Source organism: Camarhynchus parvulus, chromosome 1A (assembly GCF_901933205.1).
Source record: "Camarhynchus parvulus chromosome 1A, STF_HiC, whole genome shotgun sequence".
Taxonomy (NCBI): domain Eukaryota; kingdom Metazoa; phylum Chordata; class Aves; order Passeriformes; family Thraupidae; genus Camarhynchus; species Camarhynchus parvulus.
In genome coordinates this window covers 46,128,022-46,150,045 of record NC_044586.1, presented here as the reverse complement: position 1 = coordinate 46,150,045, position 22,024 = coordinate 46,128,022, and the positions used below count along the sequence as shown (strand labels likewise).

The 22,024-nt window shown below is 40.1% G+C and overlaps 1 protein-coding gene across 1 annotated transcript; it reads right to left on the bottom strand.

Moving 5' to 3' along the window:
* Positions 1 to 1,278: 1,278 nt before the first annotated feature.
* CAV2 (caveolin 2) lies at positions 1,279 to 9,356 on the bottom strand. The gene is made up of 3 exons (XM_030960501.1): positions 9,181 to 9,356; positions 8,846 to 9,033; positions 1,279 to 1,954 (listed from the first exon to the last, which is right to left on the bottom strand). The coding sequence occupies exons 1-3, from the start codon at positions 9,331 to 9,333 to the stop codon at positions 1,804 to 1,806; spliced, it is 492 nt and encodes a 163-aa protein (XP_030816361.1). The 5' UTR covers positions 9,334 to 9,356; the 3' UTR covers positions 1,279 to 1,803.
* Between the last annotated feature and the right edge of the window lie 12,668 nt (positions 9,357 to 22,024).

The following is a 22,024-nucleotide window of genomic DNA, read 5'->3' as shown; positions in this document are numbered from 1 at the left end:
GAAATACTTTTAATATACAAATATGTTCCTAATGCACAAAGAATATCCAGGTATCTTTAATAGGCCAACAGACAAGAAAAGGAAAGTTCTGCAGCAGATCTGTAAAGAAAGCTTGCGACTGTAAAAAGAATTAAGCACTACTTTGAATGTTGCTGAAATTCTGCAGAGAGACATACTTCAGAGACAGCAATCATTCTGTATGGGCTTAACTGCACACAGAGATACCTCATTTTCTACTATAAATACACTAATGCAGTTGATAATAGGGGAACGGTATTGATACTCATCCATTTCTTTACCTCTCAGATATTTGGAAGAACTGCATAGTATTCTATGCTGTTTGGCATTTTAAGAGTTTGTTTAGAAGCTGAAAAATCTGAAAAGAAATGAAGTTGAAAATGGGAAACAGCTGAAATTTTATTATTTTATTAGATACCTCTTGTTTGATAAGAAAATTGAGACATTTTAGAAAATAACATTCTAAATCATACAAACATTTTACAGTTGCAACTTACCATCTGTATTTAAATAAAACAGCAGCATAAGCCCACCAGAAGGCTAATGTAATTTTAATGTACCTCTGCACATTTTCTGTTATTCTGGTTTAAAACGTCATTATTAGGTGCATAAGAAAGAAGGGTCTTTTTCGGGGGTTAGGGTTTGAAATAGTAAATAAGCAACAGAGAGAGTCAAGTCAATAGGTTAGGAGAATTAGACAAGGATACCAAGTACACTCACTCGCCTTCCATAAGAGCTTGCTACCTAGTTAAAGTGCTAGCATAGTGTCTATTGCTTTAAATATCACAATGTTCACATCAATAATATACAGAAATAGGCAGGGTAGCATTTATTACACCCAATTTTTAATAAAACCATTTCTCATAAACAGATATTTCCAAGTCTTTTGCGTAATCGTGTATAAAAACACTTATAATCTTTGCTTTTACACACAATCATATATAATTAATATATTAGAATTGCACAGCAACACTCAAAATCTATTTAATTTAGAAAAGGAAATTTTAGTTATCTAAAATAATTTTTGTAGTGTCTCACTCTTGCTGCTTAATAAGTTGGTTAGAATTCAAATACTACAGAAATTATGCTTCATAGAAACCTGATCAACTGTCATTTACAAAGGTACAAAATATACAGCAAAGTTAATCTCTCATTAAATAAAATATACAGATTAGCTAATGTTACAGATCATTAACTAACACCTTATTTTAAGGGATAAACTTCTAGGGAGCTTCCCCCCTCCTCCCCAATATAGGAGAATTACACAACAGTTCCTTTCCCTGTATGTTTATGCAATGAGTCACGTTCACTTTAACTGCTGATAACAGAGGACTGGGTTTATCGTTCTGCATAGCAAGGCCAAAAATGATCCCTGGTGGAACTGCAGTAAAGTCAGTGTGAAACCCTAGAGATCAGTTTTGTCTAAGGTATCACAGCCTATTCATTTATTTATTTATAGAAATAACACCAATCATTATCACTGTGGTGGCTTTTAGTCCTCCATGAGAATTCTCCTGTAATCTACCAATCAACCTACCATTAAAATAAAGTGTTGCCAATATACTCCACGATCACTCTGTTGTTAAAATAGTGAGCTATGAAAACTGCCTACTAATTCTTAAATGGATCTCCCTGATAATAAATGAGTTTTAATAAAAACAGCATGTTCCCACTTAAACCAGCCATTGTAATTTAAGTTTGGAATGAATGGTAAGTGCTTGTATGTTAGGTTAGTAAAGAAATATAACACCAGCTACACCTACAGCAGTGTCACATCTCTGATGTTTACTCTTGGTCCAGGCGTATATTAACCATGGCAAAGCACCGGCCTAGGCTCTGAAAGAATGGTACAACAAAAACATCTGTCAGGCTCTTCCATACAGTTTGCACTGAAGGCAGGACCATGAGACAGGTTTTCACAAAAGGCACCACAACCCTGCAAAAGAGAAAACAAAAAATTTGAAGATTGGTGCTGCTAGAGCACAGGGAAATCAGGATAATGAAACACAGGTGTGACATCTTATGGAAGAGCAATGGTTCCTCACCTTTTATAACGTCATAATACAAATACAAATATAAATATAAATATAAATATAAATATAAATATAAATATTTAAGCAAGTTGACTCTCGCAGTCATTCTCCCTCAATTTTGTTTGCTCAAGCCCTCACACCTGCATATGCATGTGGTCCTCTGGCCAGAATCATTTGGATGCAACATGGGAGCTTTCTTTTTTTTGTGCCTCTGTTTATTAACTGGCAATTTCTTTACATGCCATTTAGAATGATGAACTTTTGCTGTCTTTCCCTCCTCCTGGCAGGGCTGGTGTACATGATCTGCCATAGCCTTGCTGCCACCCACCATAGCTGAAGAGCAGTCATCTCCTAAGGACTCTCTTGTGCTGTGGTCATATCTGAATGTGGGTCTTTAGGGGTTGACAGAAACACTATGTTCCCCAGATTGACTTACTGGAAACAGCCTTTACAATCTGTTCTTGCTCTGCTGCCCCTTCTGGTGTTTCTTTTGTCTGTCTGTCCCGCAGGCACACACAAGTGCACCAGCACGCATGCACATCACACCATTGATGTCTCATTCCTACCCATCCCTGTTACAAGATGCTACAGTAGAACAGAAATAGGGAGGCAATATCCAGTTATATCAGATTATTACAATACAGGTACATGCCACTTTACAGGATCAGCCCATCAGAAAAATGGTCTGATCCTGTAAAATTCTTCATTTCTGAGAGAGAAATTAACATTAGAATATGGTCAGAACTCCTTGTCAGGGAATAAGATCTTTTTATTCACTCAGGGTGCATACTAGAAAGTATTGTGCTTCCATCTCCTGAGCTTTGGTAAGCATCTGGGGATTGCTCTCCATCTGTGCCAATTCCAAAGCAATGTCATTACTGGTGGCTTGAGCCAAGCATGCTAACAGTGGAGGAGAGCCAGAAGTGCACACACGGGCAGTTCACAAGGGCCAGTGGATACATGACAACTGACCACAATATTTTAAGTTATTCTCCTTCCTTAATCATTTACTGGCCTAAATCTCTGGTCATTTCACTAAGCTGTTCTTACTTGGGTGCAGACAAACTGAATGTATACATAAATAATATTGAAGTTCTACTAGCACAAGGTTTTAAAAAAATCTCTCTGCCATATTGAACATGTTTACTTCCTAAGTTAGGTAAAAGAAGCTACAGATTCTTTGGACAATGATAAAAAACTCTGTCCTACTTTACTGTTGCATTAAAAATTTAAGTTCCCAGTCTTGCATTTGCATAATTCCACTGCAGAATTTTCACTCTGACTGGAATGACAGAAAATACCTAATTTAATATTTCATCCTAAGTCTGAAAAAACGTTGCTGTGTATTTACAATGCATACTCCTCGTATTAACAAAGTAGAAAATACCTACCACGTTTAAAAAATTTTGAAGGTTAGAAATGTACAGAATCAAAATTAATTACTTTCAGTGTTTATCTAACAGCTTTTGTCATACAATGCAAGCCATATACTAGTACATCAATGCTCTACTCAAAGCTAGCCCAGATGGATTTAAACAAGAATAGTTTTTCTAAAACCTTCTCTTTTGTCTCTGCTGAAACAGCCCATATAGGACTGTGAGCATTACTGGAAAGTTGTGCCTCTAGCTTTAAACTGAACCCTGTAAACTATGTGTTTATGACCACCTATAATATCACTGCATATAGAATACATCATTTATAGAATAAAAAACTAGGCCTTAACCTGTTAGAATACAGCTGATAAACATCAATAATGCAAAGGGGGGAAAAAATTGCTGTTTTTCCAAGCGATGCAGGGAATGCACCAGAAATGGCTATTTTGTTTGTGCTGACTTCACCTCTTTTCCATTTCAGATAGTTTATAAGGACAATGTAATTGTTCCTTTGATACCATCTATAATTAATTTGGCCTGATTTTTTTAAAACCTAACTGAACTGGAGAGAAGCAGAAAAGACAACATTTCTTTTGGACCCTCTGTTGACAGGATCACACAAAATACAAACTAAACAAATACCACAGTATGCAGAAGATTCACAGAAAGATGTAGAAGGCTGGAGAAGCAGTGATCATAGTACCTGAAATTGCTGTAGAGGTAATTCACACGGTACTGGAACTCAACCTATTTTGATTACTGGAAGTCAAACTATTTTGATAATCTTATGGAAAATAAACATTAAAATGTTTTGGTAATATTTTATAATCTTTAAGCACTTATTATTGAAGTTTTTAATTTATGGTAAATGCATGCAAAACCCAATGTAGGCTAAATCCATAGGAGGATATATGAGACATAATAGCAACCAAAGCTAATTAATGTAAATAACTTTCAATTTTAAAATAAAAGTCCATCTACTTATAAAACAATTACTCAAACGTCTTTCCTCAGAGAAGAAAATCCTTTACACTAAGGAGAGTCATAAAAGATATTTTCTAAGTTTTAAATTATGTGTGTATTTACATGTGTACTAGCCTGCATCCTGTTCTGCACAGGATATCATCTGACAGTGCGATACTTCCAGATTATCAGAGGGTGCAATGGGCTTTCCATGGAGTGGCCAGTCACACTTAAAAATTAATAATCAAATGCCATTAGAAGCCATGTATTTGTTTCTGTGACATGACAAATATAATGTACCCATCCTTTGCTGTGGATTTAGCCTGGTCTGCACTTTTGTTCACAGACATGGTAGGTACCCTGATGCCATATTGGTACTGCTAGTGTTACCATGTAGTACCACATTGGGAAGAAAACAAAAGGTTTGTTGAATTTGCCATCTAAGCTGAAGACAGCTACCTACATGACCTCTCACTGAATCTTGCTATGTATATATATTATAAAATACACCTCCTTTGACCAAGTGGGATGAATTGTGTCTTATGGGAACTGTTGAAACTGTTGAACTGAAAAGTGCCAATTACCCCATTTTTCCCTCCTATCCTATTTTCTCTTTATTCTGTTCAAGGCATGATATCTACAAAATTATTCCCCTCAACGTTTCTCACTTTTGCTCACGTTACTTTTTCTTCTTGCTAAGCCCTGAATGAACACTGTCAAGAACCAAACACCTCTTGGAAATGGCAGAGCACAGTTTAATTCCCACTGATAATGAGAATCAACTTTTTACAGACATGGGCAACAATGCTGGAGTAGTCATGCACCATAAATTCAGATTCTGGCTTCAAAGTGAAGAATCATGCCTTCTCCTGTAAGGTTTTCCAAAATGGAATCTCAGTACTATTTTTCAAATGCTCTATGTTTCTGTGCTTAAATTATCTAACTCCATGTACTACATCATGATTGTGAATTGAAAGTCCTGTATAGCTCTACAATACAAGCAAGCATTGTGAAAAGGCTAAAAATTACCTAGCAGTTCTACAGCTTGTTGCATGCCATTAACCACTGGGACAAGTGAGGCAATGGATGACCACCAAAGCCTTTCACATCTCATACACAGTATTTGAAGTGCATTAAAATCAAATATTATGTATTCCAGGACCTGGATAGACTGGAAATGATAAAATTACTACAAAAGAAGCAAGGCAACATCCACATACTTTCTTTTCCTAAACCAAGGGATATGTACTGGACATCAAAGAAGAGGCATCAAGACAGTATCACCAGAATATAAGGTAGGCCTTCCTAGCTGTAGTGTAATTTATTTCGATTTCAAACAGTCAGTAGGGACATAGTTTTAGGGTTGAGTGTGATAGCAGTGGTTATGTAAATAAAGCTGTGGAATACAAAAAGGTAAGAAATAATGCATATCTGTATTCATGTAAGTCCCTGGCTCTCTCTTAGCACTGTGAATGGAAGCTCAAGTGGATACATGCTGTGAATACCTACTGCTTTAGCCCATGATGTATAGAGCTGAGCGAGCCCATCTCAGATCCAAGACTCAAATTATGGGTCACTGATTCTTAGTGTAAATATGTAATGTACCAGAACGCTATTCTGATAAAAGTACAGAGCAGCATACATGAAATTCAAGTGTTAATTTCCAAGAGGTTGCAAACATGTGGCTTGGAACAAGACTGAGCTGCTGATCTACAAGAAATATAACAATTTTCATTGAGCTGCCTGAAAAACCAGAACTGTTCTCTTCATATTCAAAAATCATAACCTTAAGAGCTACAGTCTGAGGACATATTTAAAAGCTTGTTAATTTCACAGAAAGATATCACAACTCAGTGTGGCCTGTATACTCTGGTGAGAATGACAGTCATCAGTAAAGGAAAAATGTGAAGTTGACTTCCTTGAACTGGCTTGCACGTGGATCACCAGCCTGCTAGCTGGCCCAGGTTCAGCCCATCAGGATCTTCTACCAGGTAGTGGGAAACTAGATTCTGCTCAAGCAGCCAGTCTGGGAACAAAATATGCTCCATCCTTATGGTTTAAAATGAAAATCAAGTGTATTGCTATATATTTCTTACTTAGCTTTCTTTTTACACATGAAAGACAATATTTACCATCAGGTGTGATGAGGGCAATTCACAAGATGCCCTTGAGTGTGAGAAATGCTGAGTTAGATGTGGATTTTAACATGCTGATGAAACTGCAACAGCATGTGTGACATCAACAGAGCTTCCTGCTTGAGCACCTCCAGAAGCTGTTGAAACACTTTTGAATTTAGCCCCAGAAAAGGCTCCCTTAAAACATATCAACATCATCACCTTATTGGTTTGGATGATAAAAGTGAAGCACAGAGACTCTTAGTGGCAGACTTCTGGGCGGGTTTGCCCCAGGGTCTTCCCATGACATTTAAACAGCTGAAAACAGAGTTATAATGGAATTCCCTTTCTTTCATGTACAAAACAAGGAGTTACGTTTTTTTTCAGACCCAATGGGCCAACCAGGGAACTACCCTGTACCCTGTATTTAGGGCCTTTACATGTGCACTACTTTTGCACCACCCTCTCAAATGCAGCAATGTTGAACTCCACTCACATGGTATCTGGAACATGAAAAGGTGCCAACTTAGAGGTGCCAACTTAGTCTCAGTGTGTTCCACCTTTGTGTTTGAACAAATCCAGCTCGAGTTTGTGGGAATATGAGGCAGTATTGCCTTTGGATGGTAGCACTGGATGGAGTCCAAGGGGATGCAGACAGCACTACTGAGTTACGTGATTCTTTCACATCCATCCCAGGTGCAAGGAAGATCAAAACAAAAGATCAATTCTATCTTGACAATGAACCTGGGCAAGAAACTGATTTGTTGGGAAAGCAAGTGTGTTCACAGAAAGTCAAGAGAAACTTTTCAAGTGAAGTGCTACATTCAGACAGTCCTATTTCACATGTACTGAGAACCCACAGTTCTTGAGATAGTCACTAGGGACTACGTGCATAAATAGTAACTGACCTCTGAGTCCTGGATCAGTGAAACCCTGTATCCAGTCTGTGAAATCCAGATACAAGATCCTTCTGAAGCACAAAAAAAGTACTACAGTTTTAATAAATTTGGTATTGATGAATTTTTCCACAGATATTTCACTACTGGAAACCTATATATACTCACTATACCCTTTTGCAGTCACACTGCACACTATGGTGGAGTGACAGCTGACAAATCTGAAAATCTGGGCAACACTATGCCTATGAACTGTTTGTTTGTAACAATTTAAGAACAAGAGATACAGCAAGTGGGCATCCCTAATCTGCACTGCAACTCCTTTGGATATTATGCAAACACTATGTTCCAAAACTCAAGTTAATCAGTTTTCAAAGTGGCTTAATGATGCCACCAACACAAGCTTTCATTGTACTTTCAAAAACTGAAATCTGCACCCACAAGATTGCCACCATAAGTTCAGATAATCAATGTATTCCTAGGGTTTTGAGTTCACTTCCAGTTTCTGTATTCTGTTTTCCTTGATAAAAGGAAAAGGATTCCAGTGTTACCCAAATCAAAACAAGACTTTGCCCAAAACTCACGCATACGGAAAATCTTGGTTTGCAGAAATAATGTCAATAATCTGCATTCATCCCTTCCTCTGCAGCCTTTTGGATTGTCAGTTCTTTCCTCAACCTCATTATACTCCCCACCTTTCCCCCTTCTCCACCATCATCTCCCTTTCTGGTCTCAAAGTACTCTTTCTGATATTTTGTGATGATATTATGCTTAAAGTACACAGGTTTGCTGTGACTTGGACGGCCAGTGTATTTGCCTGTGAACTTTTGCCATGGCCAGAAGCAGTTTTCCTGAGCTCAGCAGGGTTTTTTGCTTAGGTGGAAGGGCTTTGGAGCACTGCATCTAGAGATAGCTATGCACCAGATGCAAGGCACTGGCGCTACATTCTATGTCAGTAACACAGAGCCAGCTGGGCCCTCAAAAGCTTTCTTCAATCTGTGAGGAAAAAAATGAAAGAGGTAATGGTACTAAAAAGTTAGTAATAACTTCAGGTGTTAGTAATACTTCTGCCTAGATAATTCATTTAAAATACACGTTTGAACAAATTCTGCACTTCAGTTTAAAAAACAAATTCAGTCACTATTATCACTCCAGAAGCCAGCCAGGGTTGGAATGCATTGCTGTAGGTGCTGTTGAAGTGGGAACACGGGCTCTCTGCCCCAAGGAGATTATATAGTCATGACAGACCGCTGGTAAAACCAAGGCAGGGAACTGAATTACAGAGAAAGCATTGTTTCCTTTTCTGTCCCTTTAGAAATAAAGCAGTTAATATTAGCTGATCGTGCTAGCTGCGTAAAGTCGGTGCCCGGTGGTTGGGCAATAAGGAATGCTAGAGGAGAGGAATTCTGCGGAGCTGTCGGCAGAGCCCGGACACAGCACGCCCTTACCAGATGTGGAGGCAGCTGAGCGTGGCGAAGACGATCCCCACAACCAGGGCCATCGGAATGGCGAGGACCAGAGTCAGGACCTTGTAGATCACGTACTTGCTGAGCTCAAACAGAGCGTGGCTGCAGATCCACACCTTGTCGAAGGAGTGGGTGAGCTCGGGCTCCGCGATCACATCCTCGAACCCCAGCTGGAACAAGAGGAGGCTCTACTGTCACGGGGAGCTGGGGCGCGGGCACCCCGCGGGGGACCCCCCTCGCCGGGCACCCGAGCACCGGCCCCGGCCCCGCCCGCCTCCAGCCCGGCCCGGCCCGGCCCGGCCCGGCCCGGCCCGCACCTGCAGGTGGGAGTTCAGCCCGTGGGGGTCGCGGTCTAGCTCGTCCTCCGCGCACTTCTCCGCGTCCGACAGCGCGGGGCCGCCGCTCCGCGGGAAGTTGTCGTCGTCGTCCATGAAGATGCGGGTGTCCACTTTCTCCGTCTCCAGCCCCATGGCGCTGCCGCCGCTGCGCGGCTCCGGCCCGGCCCTGCCCCGTCCGCCGCCGCTGCCCCGCCGGGCCGGGCCCGGGGCGGAGCGGGGCCGCCCGGGACACGCCCCGCGGGCCGCGCCGGCGGCGGGAACCCTACCGAGCCCCGGGGATTCGGGGGTCGCGCTCGGCAGCCCCTGCCCTCGGCTCGGCACCCGCTCGGTGGGCGCTCAGCCGGCCCAGCAGGCCGCCCCGGCCGCGCTGGGTGTCCCCGTTCCTCTGCGGTGCCCGGCTGTCACCGCGGGCTCCCGCCCGGCTGGCCTTTCTGGGCGCTTGTGGCATCGCAACCACAGGCAGCCGAAACAAAAAGCGGAGGGGATTGTGCTCTGGGCTGTGCTGGGCCGTGTCTGTGCCCCTCTGCGGCTGTAGGGGAAAAGGGACAGAAGCGGGGAGGAGAGCTGGGTCGCACTGCCCGCCGAGGTTCCCGTGCCCGGCCCCACTGGCCCGTGACACTCCAGCGGGATTTACTTGGCTTGTGCAGCTTAAACTGCCTAATTTTTGCTGCAATAAAATACTGTTACAGCCATTATAAGTATTTTCAAGCCTTCTTTGCGTTTTAGCTTCAGTCCATACAAATAAGTTCCTCTGTTTTATTTGAGAACATGTTTTAAACCTAAGAGTGATCTGTATAAAGTCACAAAACTATTATAACGACTGCTAAAAGTACCTGATAATATTGATATGCAGAGCGATCTCATGAGCTGCCAGGAGTTCTTTCTTGCTGCATTCAATAACCGCAGTCACCTGTCAGTCTCAGACAGAAGTGATATTACTAATCAATCATCCAGACCTGTTAAATTAAAGAGGAAGTTGTTAACTTTAACTTCCTTTAATTTTTGCCGCTGCATGAAGTTACGGAGAGGTTTAAGGTTTAAAAATCTCACAAGAAAGTGATATAAAAACAAGTATTCAAAATTTGGGTAGGATATCACCTGTTACAATGCTCTGGTTCATATTGCATTGTTCTTGTCGGAAACTTCTGCAGAAAAGCTTTGCATCAATGTGTAATTCGTATTGATGGGCTTTTTTCTCCCATATTAGTGAGCTTAGTGATACTCACGTAAATGTTTTGGACTAGATCTAAAAAGCCTGCAAATCTGAGTTTACGATAGGTTCAAAGGCAAGCAAAGGAACAGCATGATGACTCAAGACATACTTATGAGCTGCATTTCTACCCTGCTTCCCCTCACTCCTCCTGCCTTCCTCCATTACTCTTTGCTCCATGAGTGAGAAGAATGAAAAAACAATTATAGAAAACAAATATATTTGCCCTACCCTTCAGGGTGCTTCTGTACAGCAGCTGTTATTTTCTTGGTCTATTGATACAGGGATGTGAGTGCAGCCCAAAGGCATTCATCAGGTTTCTGGTAGCTGCTTGGGTTAGGCACAGAAATTTGGATTGGTGCTGCTGAAAAGCAAGGTAGAAGCCGGCAACACAGGCTCCCAAACTAGCTCCTTAGTTACAGAAGTCAGACCAAACTGGTTTGTACCAACTATTTCCTACTTCTCCCCTCACTAGAGACATGGATCAGGTGCGTGTGCATGACCTGGGACCTGCTTTTGAACAGCTCTGCCCATTTCCCAGCCCCTCCTGCTGCATCTCGCTCAAGCCAACCAGCTGGAGCCTGATTCCATAGCTTTATTGCTCAGTTCCAGCTTTGCTAAAAGCTAGGGATTGGTTCTTCTTGATAGATCTCCCAAATCAGAGTCTGCCACTGGAGAGTGGGCTTGCAGTAGCTGCCCCATTTATAAAAAGCAAATAGCACTTTCTTGTTCATGTCCATATACTTTTTGAAATCTGTTATTGTATTAATCGATAAACATTGAGAAAGCACCATGGAAAAACCAAGAGTTTACCTTTGTAATCTCTGAGGATTTGAAATAAAGTGGTGATGCAATTGCTCCTGAAAGAATAATATTTTTCATGGACAGCCTATTTAAAAGTAATAAAAGCTCAAGTCTGCATATGACTGAGGATGCTGGTTATTAAAAGCCCCTTAAATCATTCTGTCTTCAATAACTTTGGTAGTTATCTTGGAAAATATTTTTATATGACTTATGAAGTGAGGTGAGAGTAAAGTCAGAGCAGCATCAAGTTATAATCCCTGGCTAATGCCCAGAATAAGAGGAGGTATATGCCGTGTTTAATAAGGGGGATTTTTCCAGTATCCATGTTCAGGGACACCAGGCTCAGCTTTCTGCTTTTTCTCCACAGCTGGAGAGAGCACTTTGAAGTACAAAAGTAAGAGTAGAGAAAAAGGACCATTAACCAGATGCAAATCTTCTCCAATCTTACATGATATTCTCTAATAACCTTTGGACAGATTTTTTTTTTTAATTTCTGTGTTGGTAAACAGCCAAGGAATTCTATCATGTGACATGAAATACATATTTATGTGAGTGTTTCTATGCTTTGGCCCAGGTATAGTTCTTTATGTGCTAAACTTCTGCTTGAAGGTAACATCAGCTGTTGAAGAAATATATCTCCATTTTCTAACCATTGCACCTTTTGCTGCTATGTTTTTAACAAGTAAAATGGTGACATTGTTCATTATTATGAATTCTTTGTATTAGAAGAGTGTCTCAGAATGTACTGTGGTACAGAGTACACAGCTATTGAACAAACAGTCTCCCAAAAAGCTTGTAATCAAAAGTACAGGTCCAGGGATGAGCAATGGGTGCAGATATATAGATGGGGTATCCAAAAAAGCAAGCAAGGCTGTGGTAAGCTCAGTAGTTTTATTACTGTTTTCATACACATTGTTGGAAAAGGACTTTTATGAACTGGTTTGGAGAAGGATTGTCTTGCATGTTCACTGCAATTCTTCTGAGGTGTGAAGTGCAGCAGAAACATCTCAGTTCACAAACAGATTTTTGGAGAGCAAAGATCTTGGCAAAAAAGTTTTCATATCTGTCCTTGAAAAAAAATGTTACATTTAGACTCTAACTAATGTGTAATTTTATTGAAAAATGTGGTGTTCATTTAATTCTATATTTGTTTTATAAGGATGTTCCTGTTTAAGCTTTGAGTATTACTTTGATTATTGTAGCATTTTATAAACAGATACAAACCTTCTTTCTTGAGCAGGGCAGGCATGTCAGTTATGTATCTTTTGGCAACAGCTTTCACAGTTTTACTTAGCATTTGAGAAAAGCACCTGTCTTTGCAACAAGACCATAGGCAATGGCCAGTTGGGCCTCATCCATTCTATTTTGCTTGTCAGGATGAGTTCAGCTCTTAGGGTATCCTTTTCCCATTTTCTCACTCTTTTCCCTTTTAAAGTATTTGTACTTTAATCTAAATGGATCATATAATGATTATTATACAAAATACACTTCACATTTTCAAAGACATAAATACCAGGAGTCCTATTAATTTCTCTTATAGTTTTATTGGGATTTTTACAGATGTGTACTTCAAATATGTTATTTTCTTTTCAAGATCAGTATTGAAAAACTTAATTATTTCAGAGGAGCTGTGAAAATAATCTTTTCTTTTACCCTCATATCTCTATGACATACCTGGGGAATTTCTGTTACTGCCATTTCACAGACAGGCAGTATACTGGGATACAAAAGGTCAGATGGGCTCTCAATATTTGTTTACATTAGAAATGAGGTGTAAAATCAGTGGCTGCGGCTGTCCCCTGGCCATGCAGCATGGGTGAAGGGGAGAGGCTGAGATTTCAAGAAGTGAACCAGGCAGTGTTAGTGGAAAAGTTGCAATTCTTTTCCCAAATTTCCTTCTATGGAAAATAAATTTATGCCTGGATGTAAATCCATTTGAAGGAAGGAAGCAGTTGTAGAGAACTGAAGAAATTGTGTGGCATTCAGGGATATGTGAGATGTGTTAAAATGAAGCCAACCCTGAAGGGCCTTGCAAATTAAAGATATTGATTAGAAGCTACATTTTATTTTTTACACAGTGGGCAGTTTAAATATTCAGATTTGACACACAGAGAGGTTTAAACTGCAAATGCTAATGCATTGCCTTGATATAGCCATATCTATGTAAGCTAAAACAAAAAAAATTAAAAAGTCAAATAAATTGCATGTTTGAGGAGTTTGCGTAGGAAAACCTGATGGGAGACTTTTGGAAAAAGTGTGTAAATCATGTGTGTCCTACTTTGTCACCACTGAAGCAGTGGCCTTTGACTTAGTCCATTAAAAGGATAATGAGATCCTGTCTCTGTGTATGGAAACTCTCTTATGCTTTTCTTGTCATTTTTTGTCCTGTGGAGTATAAAATTCAGTGTTTTCAATGGCCAATCAATGCAAATAAATGTAAGCTGTTTATTTAAAATAAAAACATTTATATTTAATTAGCTGAATTATGTCCATTGCTGCTAAATTTAGCCAAATGGTTCTATGGAGATTTTATATGTGTTGAGGTGAAAGCTGCTTTGAGAGTCAGAATAGAGTTGACATGATGAATATGTTCAGGCCAAAAACTGGTTGTGGAAATTATTTTAGGACTTTCTGGATCTTTTTTAGCCAAGCGAAGTTAGTGGCAATAGATATGTTTATAGTAGCTTTCAGAATAGCTTCTGATTTCTAATATGAGAAAGGAAGAAAGTAAGTACTCCCATGAGGTCTCCTGAGTTGCTGTTTTGATTATTTAATAGCGCTCAAAGAGTCTCCACTGAGGGATGAGAGAGTTTGCTGTTTAATACCAACAGTGGGAATATGGTTCCTAGTGAGCAGATAGAGAGCACAGGGAACAGCAAAGGGGCTGGGCTCAGACATTTTTAGCTACTTCTTTTTTCTTTTCTCCCACCAATGTAAGTTTGGAAATATTTTCAGTCTGTTTTCATAATTCATTCTTTTGAGCTTTCAGTTTTTTAAAATTTTTGCTTCTACCAGCAGTTTATAGGATGTATCATCAGAGCTGTTATTAATGTCAGTATGTGTTACAGGGTAAAACTCACAGTGATTTGCTGAGACTCAGATTTGAATGCTGAAAGAAGTGGTGATCTAGTGAAAAGTTCCCAGGTTGGGATTAGGAGGCTATCTGTATATATGATATGTATTAAATCATAGAATCATTAAGGTTGGAAAAGACTTCCAAGATCAAGTCCAGCCTTTGACTGATCACCACCATGTTAACTACACTGTAGCACTTAGTGCCACATCCAGTCATTTCTTGAACACTTCCAGGGATGGTAATTCCACCACCTCCCTGGGTAGCCTGTTCCAGTGCTGGACCACATTTTCAGGGAAGAAACTCTTCCTGATGCCCAATGTGAGTCCCCCTGGGTGCAGCTTGAGGCCATTTCCTCTTGTTCTGTGTCTGCTTGCCTGGGAGAAGAGACAGACTCTCGCCTGGCCACAGCCTCCTTCCTCATGGTTGGAAAGAGTGGTAAGGCTGAACCGCCCGAATCCTGCAGCTGCTCCACACAGGACTTACTCTCAAGACCTCTCACCAGCCTTGGTTTCCTTCTTTGGACATCTTCCAGCACCTCAATGTCCTTCTTGTAATGAGGGGCCCAGAACTGGACGCAGAACTTGAGGTGTGGCCACGCCAGTGCCGAGTACAGGACAATCACTTCCCCAGACCTGCTGGCCACTTCAATGTTTACATCATTGCAGGGGCTGATATAATCAATGTTTCCTCTGTGTTTAAGGATAAGACTTAAGCCAAGTATAAGAGACCCTAATGAAGCTCCTGCTCAGTGGGCCAGCTGCATGTTATAAAAGGTTGAGAAAGGGCTGTAGGGTGTGAAAAGCTACTCAGCACTGAATGACAACTCCTGAGCCTGTTCATGCCCCAGCTCTGCCAGCGCTGGGGAGCAGAACTATCTGCTTTAGCCTTGCAGCACAGTGGGCCAAATGCTGCTACTGTTCAGCTGACTGGTGGGAGCTTGTTAAAATGTGTAACTCCAGTGTTTATGGCTGTTTCCTTATATAAGCAGAGTAAAGAAAGGTATTAAAGCAGTGTAGCATGAAACCAGAACCTAGAAGCTCATTAGAGCTTCTGAGCTTGGTCTCTTTGTCCACTGAAATGAAAAAGGAAAAAGGATATTGTGGAAGAAATATAGAAACAGCTTGGGTGCTTGTGGGATTTGCAGGAAGGACCAGGTGATTTCTCTATGAGCATCCAAGTTAAACCAGATTCTGATGAAAAATCATTATAAAAGCAGTAACTCTTCTTGGATGGTTTTTGGTTGCAAAAGTTCTGTCATTAGTTGTCAGTGATGGAGGATCCTTTACCTTGCACCACACTTTTTTTGGAGATTGATGAGTGTTCTGTTTTAATTTGGACTCTGCTAAGGGTTGTTTTATTCTTTCTTCTGTTGATGAAGTGATGCTTTGCAGGAAGCTATGTCTGTTGGGAAAGCAGGTGATGACTGGGGATGTGAAGCAGTGTGCTGCCATTGACTGATGGCTTCTATAAAGATAAAAATCAAACTCTTGAACTCTTCAATAGTTACCACAGGCTTAGGTGCTTTTGATATTAAAAAGCTTTTTTTTTTTCTGAAGATGCAGATTTCTATCCATTCAGCAGATGGGTCAAACACTTCTTAGGTCTGTTTTTAAAAGCCATCTATCTGGAAAAATGTGAAAGTCACTAGATTGAGATTAGAATTGGTTCATTTGCATTTCGTAGACTAAACTACATTTCAGGGGCTTGCTGCCACTAAGTTTTTGAGATGTTTTCTGCAACTTGCTGTTTAACAACTCTCTATGTGAAAATCTCTTTGATCTTTTCAACAGTTTCTGCTCTTTTCATGCTTTGTGTACAGGAGAGGAAAACTGAACATATTATGCTTGAATTATGTCATTCTTTGCTGTAGTTCCTTTACAAAAATACTTAGGGTCTGATAAACTACTTTTGCTAAGACTGCATTTTTGGTCTGTTTGCAGTATGTTAATGACCCAGAAAATCTCTGAGGTGTTTAGTACATTCTCATCCATAAAGTAGACAACAAACTTTTCATGTCTTATTCCTAAAGTATAGAAAAAATATTTGCCATTCTTATTCATCATATAGTTTTCAAATGGCTTACTGGAAAGCCAGAAGTATGTATAAGTCAGCTGTACATAGAATGAAGAATTTTTCTTTTCCAAGACTTTGGCCGTTCCTACACTTGGGACTTGTAAGGGTCTGACTTTTACTTGCCCAAGGAGTGCCACACATATGCTATTCCTTGGATCTTTTCCCTTAAACTTAACTTTATTGTCTTTTAAAAGTCTGATAGCTTGGTTAAATCTTGACTTCTTTAGGTAAGTAAAGCAATTTCTGAGGTAAAACCCTTCCTTTATGAAAAAGGATGCTCCTCTGAGAAAAGCAGAATTTGCAGGATACTTTTTCAAAGGGCATGCAATTAAAAAAATTCCTACTTGGAAAACTCCACTGAGAAAAGATGACAACAGAACACAAATGACCTTGTGAGCAACTGATAATTTTTCTGATTATTTTGAGTCAAACAAGTGTAGTTGAAGAATGGATCACTCTTGGAGGTGCCTTTGGATTACATTCCTTCTTGCTGTAAGACATCTCTAGTATGACTTGTCCTGCCCCTGTGGTGTCAGTGCAGCTGGTCCATTTATTACTACACAGGTATGTGTGATATACATGCACATTGTATGTATGAATGTATGTCTATTACAGTGTTTGCTCTGTCCAGGTTATCCCAAGAAAGGAGATTGGAGCAGATAGGATGCAAGACTAGACTTTGACTACTGATAATGTACCTCTTTCTAGAGAAGAGGTACATTATCAATAGTCAAAGTCTAGCAAATTGTGATTAATCTTCATTTGGCTACTTCTGGGATTTTTCCCTCCAGGCCACTCCCTCCCAAGGCCATGTGCTCTTCCTCTTCTCTCTGACTTTTTATTAAATCCAGGGGGAACAGGGAAACTCTTGTCCAAAGAGTTAGCAGCAACCAGTGGGTTCAAAACGTGCTGAAAGCAAGTATATGTATGCTAAGCTTGCATCTCAAAATTTCCTTCAGTGTTTGTGCCTGTGGTAGCAGTGGCACGAGACATAGCAGAGAACAGGAACTAGGTTAAGGATTGGTTTGTTCTCAAAAACTTTTGACCAGGGCTAGATGGTCCTTGAATAAAATGCTAGCTACTACTCTGTTTTAGTAGTAAAGAGCACTGAACTATGCAGATGAATTAATAGGAACGGGAATAAGAAATTGTTAAGAGGCCTGCTGTAGACAGGTGTGTGGGGCAGGGAGAGAACATTTTTAGTCCTAGACTAGCAGATCTTTTACATGCTTGGAGGTCTAGTTCAGTCTACTTTGGAAATCCAGAAAGCTTTTTTTTTTTATTATTCAGTTTCCCTTTCTATTTTCCCATAAAAGTCCCTCTTTTTTTGTATTTGTGCTTTCAGACTGTAGGCTGCTGTATTTCTTTAATTGTCATACAGCCAATGTCTTAAAAATTCATTTCTATTTTAGTCACTCACTACGTATCAGTCTCTCCAGCTCTCTGATCATTTTTGCTGTTTTCTGGACTCTCTGGACTCCTTCCATTTTCTCACTCGGTCTTTTTTGATAGTTAGACAGCTATAACTGCATGTAAAATTCCTGGCAGGCACAGAGGGAATAAAGTAATCTACAGATAGATTTCAACCTTCCTTTTTTTGTCTTGTTGTGTTTGTGAAAACGGCTCAAAACTGTTTTATTTGTACTGCTAGCAATGCATTTATTTTATTAGTGCATGCTCTCTCATTCATTATAGCTTCAAGATTAATCAGCACTTCTCTTTATACCAGCTGAAGGTCTGCCCCTTTTATTTTAATTTATAGCTGTCTTTGTTATTTTGTGTGTGTGCCTCTATGCTCATGTTTGTTCATTGAGTCTAATTATAATTTTTCTATGACTCTTTCTATGATTCTATTATTTTTCTCTTTGAGAAAGAATTCCATGTAAAGATCTCTATCATTCAGATGGAAACCCGTAGATAATGCAGCTGGAATAAGTCACAGCCTTTTCCAACAGAACCTTTGGGAATAAGGGCAAAATCAAAGACTTGAATGTCAAAGTATTTAAAGACAGTATCCTGGCTATATATGGTAAAACAACCCAGGCAATACTCTGAATTCTAGGCCACTCCTGAGGCTTAGCCCACTCTTGCCCTTTGAGGTAGTATTCCCTCGACATGAGCTCTGGTTCCTAGAAAATCCTGCTCATACTGGGCCAAGAAATGCTCAGAGAATGTTCCCGGGGCCCTTCTAAGGAAGCACCCAGGAAGCTGGGACAACAAATGTCCCTGCAAAGCACAAGGACAGCAAAGGTGCATATATATCTACACTTGTTTTCATGTTGGTAGCTGTCTAAAACATGTGCTGGGTGCTGTGAATGTTTGCATATCAGGTTTATTAGAGAATATTGGCATATACTGAGAGAATGGCACGCCTGAGGCGTTTCTTGGATTGTGACTCATTCTGTTTTCCATTTCAGCAGCTCCTGGTTTATATTGGTGCCTTAACCAAAGATTTCAGATTTGTTTAACTCTTTTAATTATAAGCTTTCTAGTTTACTTTGAATGTTCTAGTAAAAGAGTAGAGAATACATCTCTTGATATAAGAGACATCTCTTGACATAAATATTAAAGAATCACTGTGGTTGTCTGAACACTGAGACCTGGTAGACCAGGGTTGTTTTTCTCTATATATAATTTCTGGCAAGACAACTGGGCTTTTTGTGCTATATTGTCTTTATCTGTCTAGCTCATTACCATTTTTTTGTGTGGGAATCAAATGCAGTTTTGTCAAGCTCATGTTTATTAATCCTGTGAAGCATATCAGGGAACTCATTTGCTTTTATAAGTGCCCAGTGTACCATTGAAAATCTGGTTAGCACGTGCTGCACAATATTGTATACATCACTTCCAGCTGTATCATAAAAATTCAAAACTTTTAGATAGACTCTTCTCTCAAATAAATTTTATAGTCCACATCCCGGTGACATTTTATGAGCATCCAAATCCTCAGGAACAGTAAATGAAATCTTTTTAGTCACTTAGTTTGCTTCATGAACTGATGTGTAATAAGGAAAAGCACAATTCACCATATTTGGTAGAAAAAGCTATTAGAAGTGTGAAAGCTGTTTTAAATAGACTCTGCTTGTTGCCTGTGATGAAATGGATGCAACCTGCATTTACACAGCGAGTTTGAAAATACAGTACAGACTCAGCTTCAGGATCACCAAAAGTCTCATGAGAAAGCAGTATGCCAGGATGTTTCTTCTCTTGCTCCAGGAGAGGTATATTTTGCCCAGTCCTTGATTTGCAGTTGATCAGGTCAATGGTATAGGTGGAGTCATAAAAGCCATCACATCTTTCCTAGCTTGCTGCCTGCCCATCCCATTGATAGGAAGCAGATGACTGGTTTCAGTGCTGAGTTGTTTCCTATGATAATTGTTACTGCTGAAAGGAAAGCTGATGTGTAAAGGGACATGGGAGAGTCCATAACTACCCACAATGAGTGCACAGGATTAAGCACAAGCCTGTCGAGAACTGTTAAAAGTAGAAATAGCTGGGAAACCCATAGGGCCAGGAATTTTGCAGTGTGACTGGGATGTATTTCATTGAAAATGCTCAGTCTGCATCAGAAGACCTCTTGTGATAGGCTGACAAGGAGGGATCTTTAAAAAAATATAATGCAGTTGCAGAACAAGGGCTGTGCAGTCTAACTGTGCCTCTAAGAGGTGTCAGAAGGAAAAGAAATTCACTTTTGCTGGTTGTACAGAGGATTATTCTGATATTTTTAAAAATACCATTTTGAGACTGGCCTGTAAGAAAATGTCTTTCCATTTTGTTCCATTCAGAGACATTATTTCCAGATCACTGTGACATGAAAGAGAATGTGTTTACACAGTAGTACAGAGTGCCTCTGACAGAATATAGCTGAGGGCAATGTAATATGGAGAAAGATGCCTCATAAATTCCATCCCATTTCATGACCCATCCAGAAAAGGTGGTTTTGTTCAGACACTGATCAAGAACCAGCTGTCATCATGTAGGCAAGAATGATTAACAATAGACAATGAGAGCATTTACCCAAAGCTCACCAAGGAGTGGGTGGTGGGCAAAAAACGAAAGAAAATTCAGGAACAGAGCTGCAGCCTGACATGGTGAACAAAAGCATGTTTTTGTAATAAGTATGCCCTTAATAGCCAAAATAATTTGCTGCTTAGTAAGTGCTCTGTACAAGCCAGTTTGGCAGTGGCTAACAGTGCCCAAACATTCCTGGTTTGCAGAGAAGTGCCACATGCCTTCTCTCTGTGCAATGTTTGAATATATTGCAAAGGTATTTTCCCTGTACCATCTGCAAACTATGACTAACAAATAATGAATCAGAAGAGTACAGTGCTGCCTATGCCATTCTTCCCACTGACAAACTCACTCTCTCTTATCAGCCCTGGCAGCATCTGTGCCCTGGGCATCCAGGTCCTGATGGCTGCAAGAAAGCTGACATAGCAAAAGAAGGTAAGCAGCACAACTCAAGGTGGGGTGGTAGAGAATGGGTGAGAATGAAAGAAAGGAAAAGAAAAAAGCTTCATATTGAAAGTGTTGCTTTTTCCCTTTGAATATCATAGAAATCTGCACTGAAAACCACTACAACAGGAATTTTTAGAACACAATCTTGATGGAGAGGAGTTTTGCCACTTGTATACTCTGTCTCCAGTGGCTTTTATACACAATGTCCAAAAAGAAGTTGAGCACTGCCCAAGTTTTATGTTTCCCAGGTACAGAAGTTACAGGAACTATGAATCTTATCTGTGTTTTTTATCTCAGCATGCTTGGAAGAGAGAAGGGGTCTTGGCCTTTGGAGTCTGCACATGGCTAAGCCAAATACTTCATGTCAACTCAAGTTCAGGGAAAGCAAAGAGAGACATTCAGCACAAAGAAATTGTTTGCATTCTGAGGCTGACCTTTTGCAGGTGGAAATCAGGGTGGCTCATTCTTTTGAAAGCCTGCAGAATGGAGAGATAGCACATATCCCTATTCTTTGCTGTATGAGACAGACTTATTTGGTCTGATTTCTCTGTGAGGAGGATTTTAAAGATACTGAAGTAGAGATCCATATGGTAAAGGCTTTTTGTGAAAGAAGTTGTTTGTGATTTATTAGTTATGTAATGCAGTAATTGAGGTTAACTACTGAAACAATATTTGTTCCTCTGTTAATGGTCAAAGAGTTTGGTAGTGAAAAAAGCTGTTAAAATCATTGCTTAAAGTTCCTTATATTCACACTGACTTCCAAAGCAGGATGTCAGTTCTGCCAGCACATCAATTACAGCTATTGAATACCTGTTCCTGTGCAGCACCTCTTTACAATTTGAATGGAGGAGAACCAGGGAGACATGTATGGTAACTAAAGCAGGCACTGGAGCCCAGGTGCTTGCTGGGCACAGGGCAGCAGTGAAGTCCAGCATTACAAGAGAAACACCTATCACTGAATTCTGGTTTTGGACAGTAGGAGAAAGGGAAAAGGAATTAAGCACTTTTACCATCAAAATGTGCCTAGGTGTGCCCACCTAGGTTAACAGTAGTAGATGCACTTTGGAATTAGGTTAATAGTCTAGTAGAGACTATTAATCTAGGTCACCTAGGTTAACAGTCTAGTAGATGGACTTTGGAGTTAGTGATCTACCAAAGTCCAGTTCCCTTGCTACTAACTATGCTCACTGCTAAAGGATACT

Excerpts from the sequence above, each read along its gene's own strand:
- CAV2 (XM_030960501.1), bottom strand. The coding sequence starts at position 9,333 with ATGGGGCTGGAGACGGAGAAAGTGGACACCCGCATCTTCATGGACGAC. Across the intron at positions 9,034-9,180 it reads GGCTGAACTCCCACCTGCAG|CTGGGGTTCGAGGATGTGAT; the intron begins GTGCGGGCCGGG and ends CTCTTGTTCCAG. Across the intron at positions 1,955-8,845 it reads CTCAGCTGCCTCCACATCTG|GGTTGTGGTGCCTTTTGTGA; the intron begins GTAAGGGCGTGC and ends TCTCTTTTGCAG.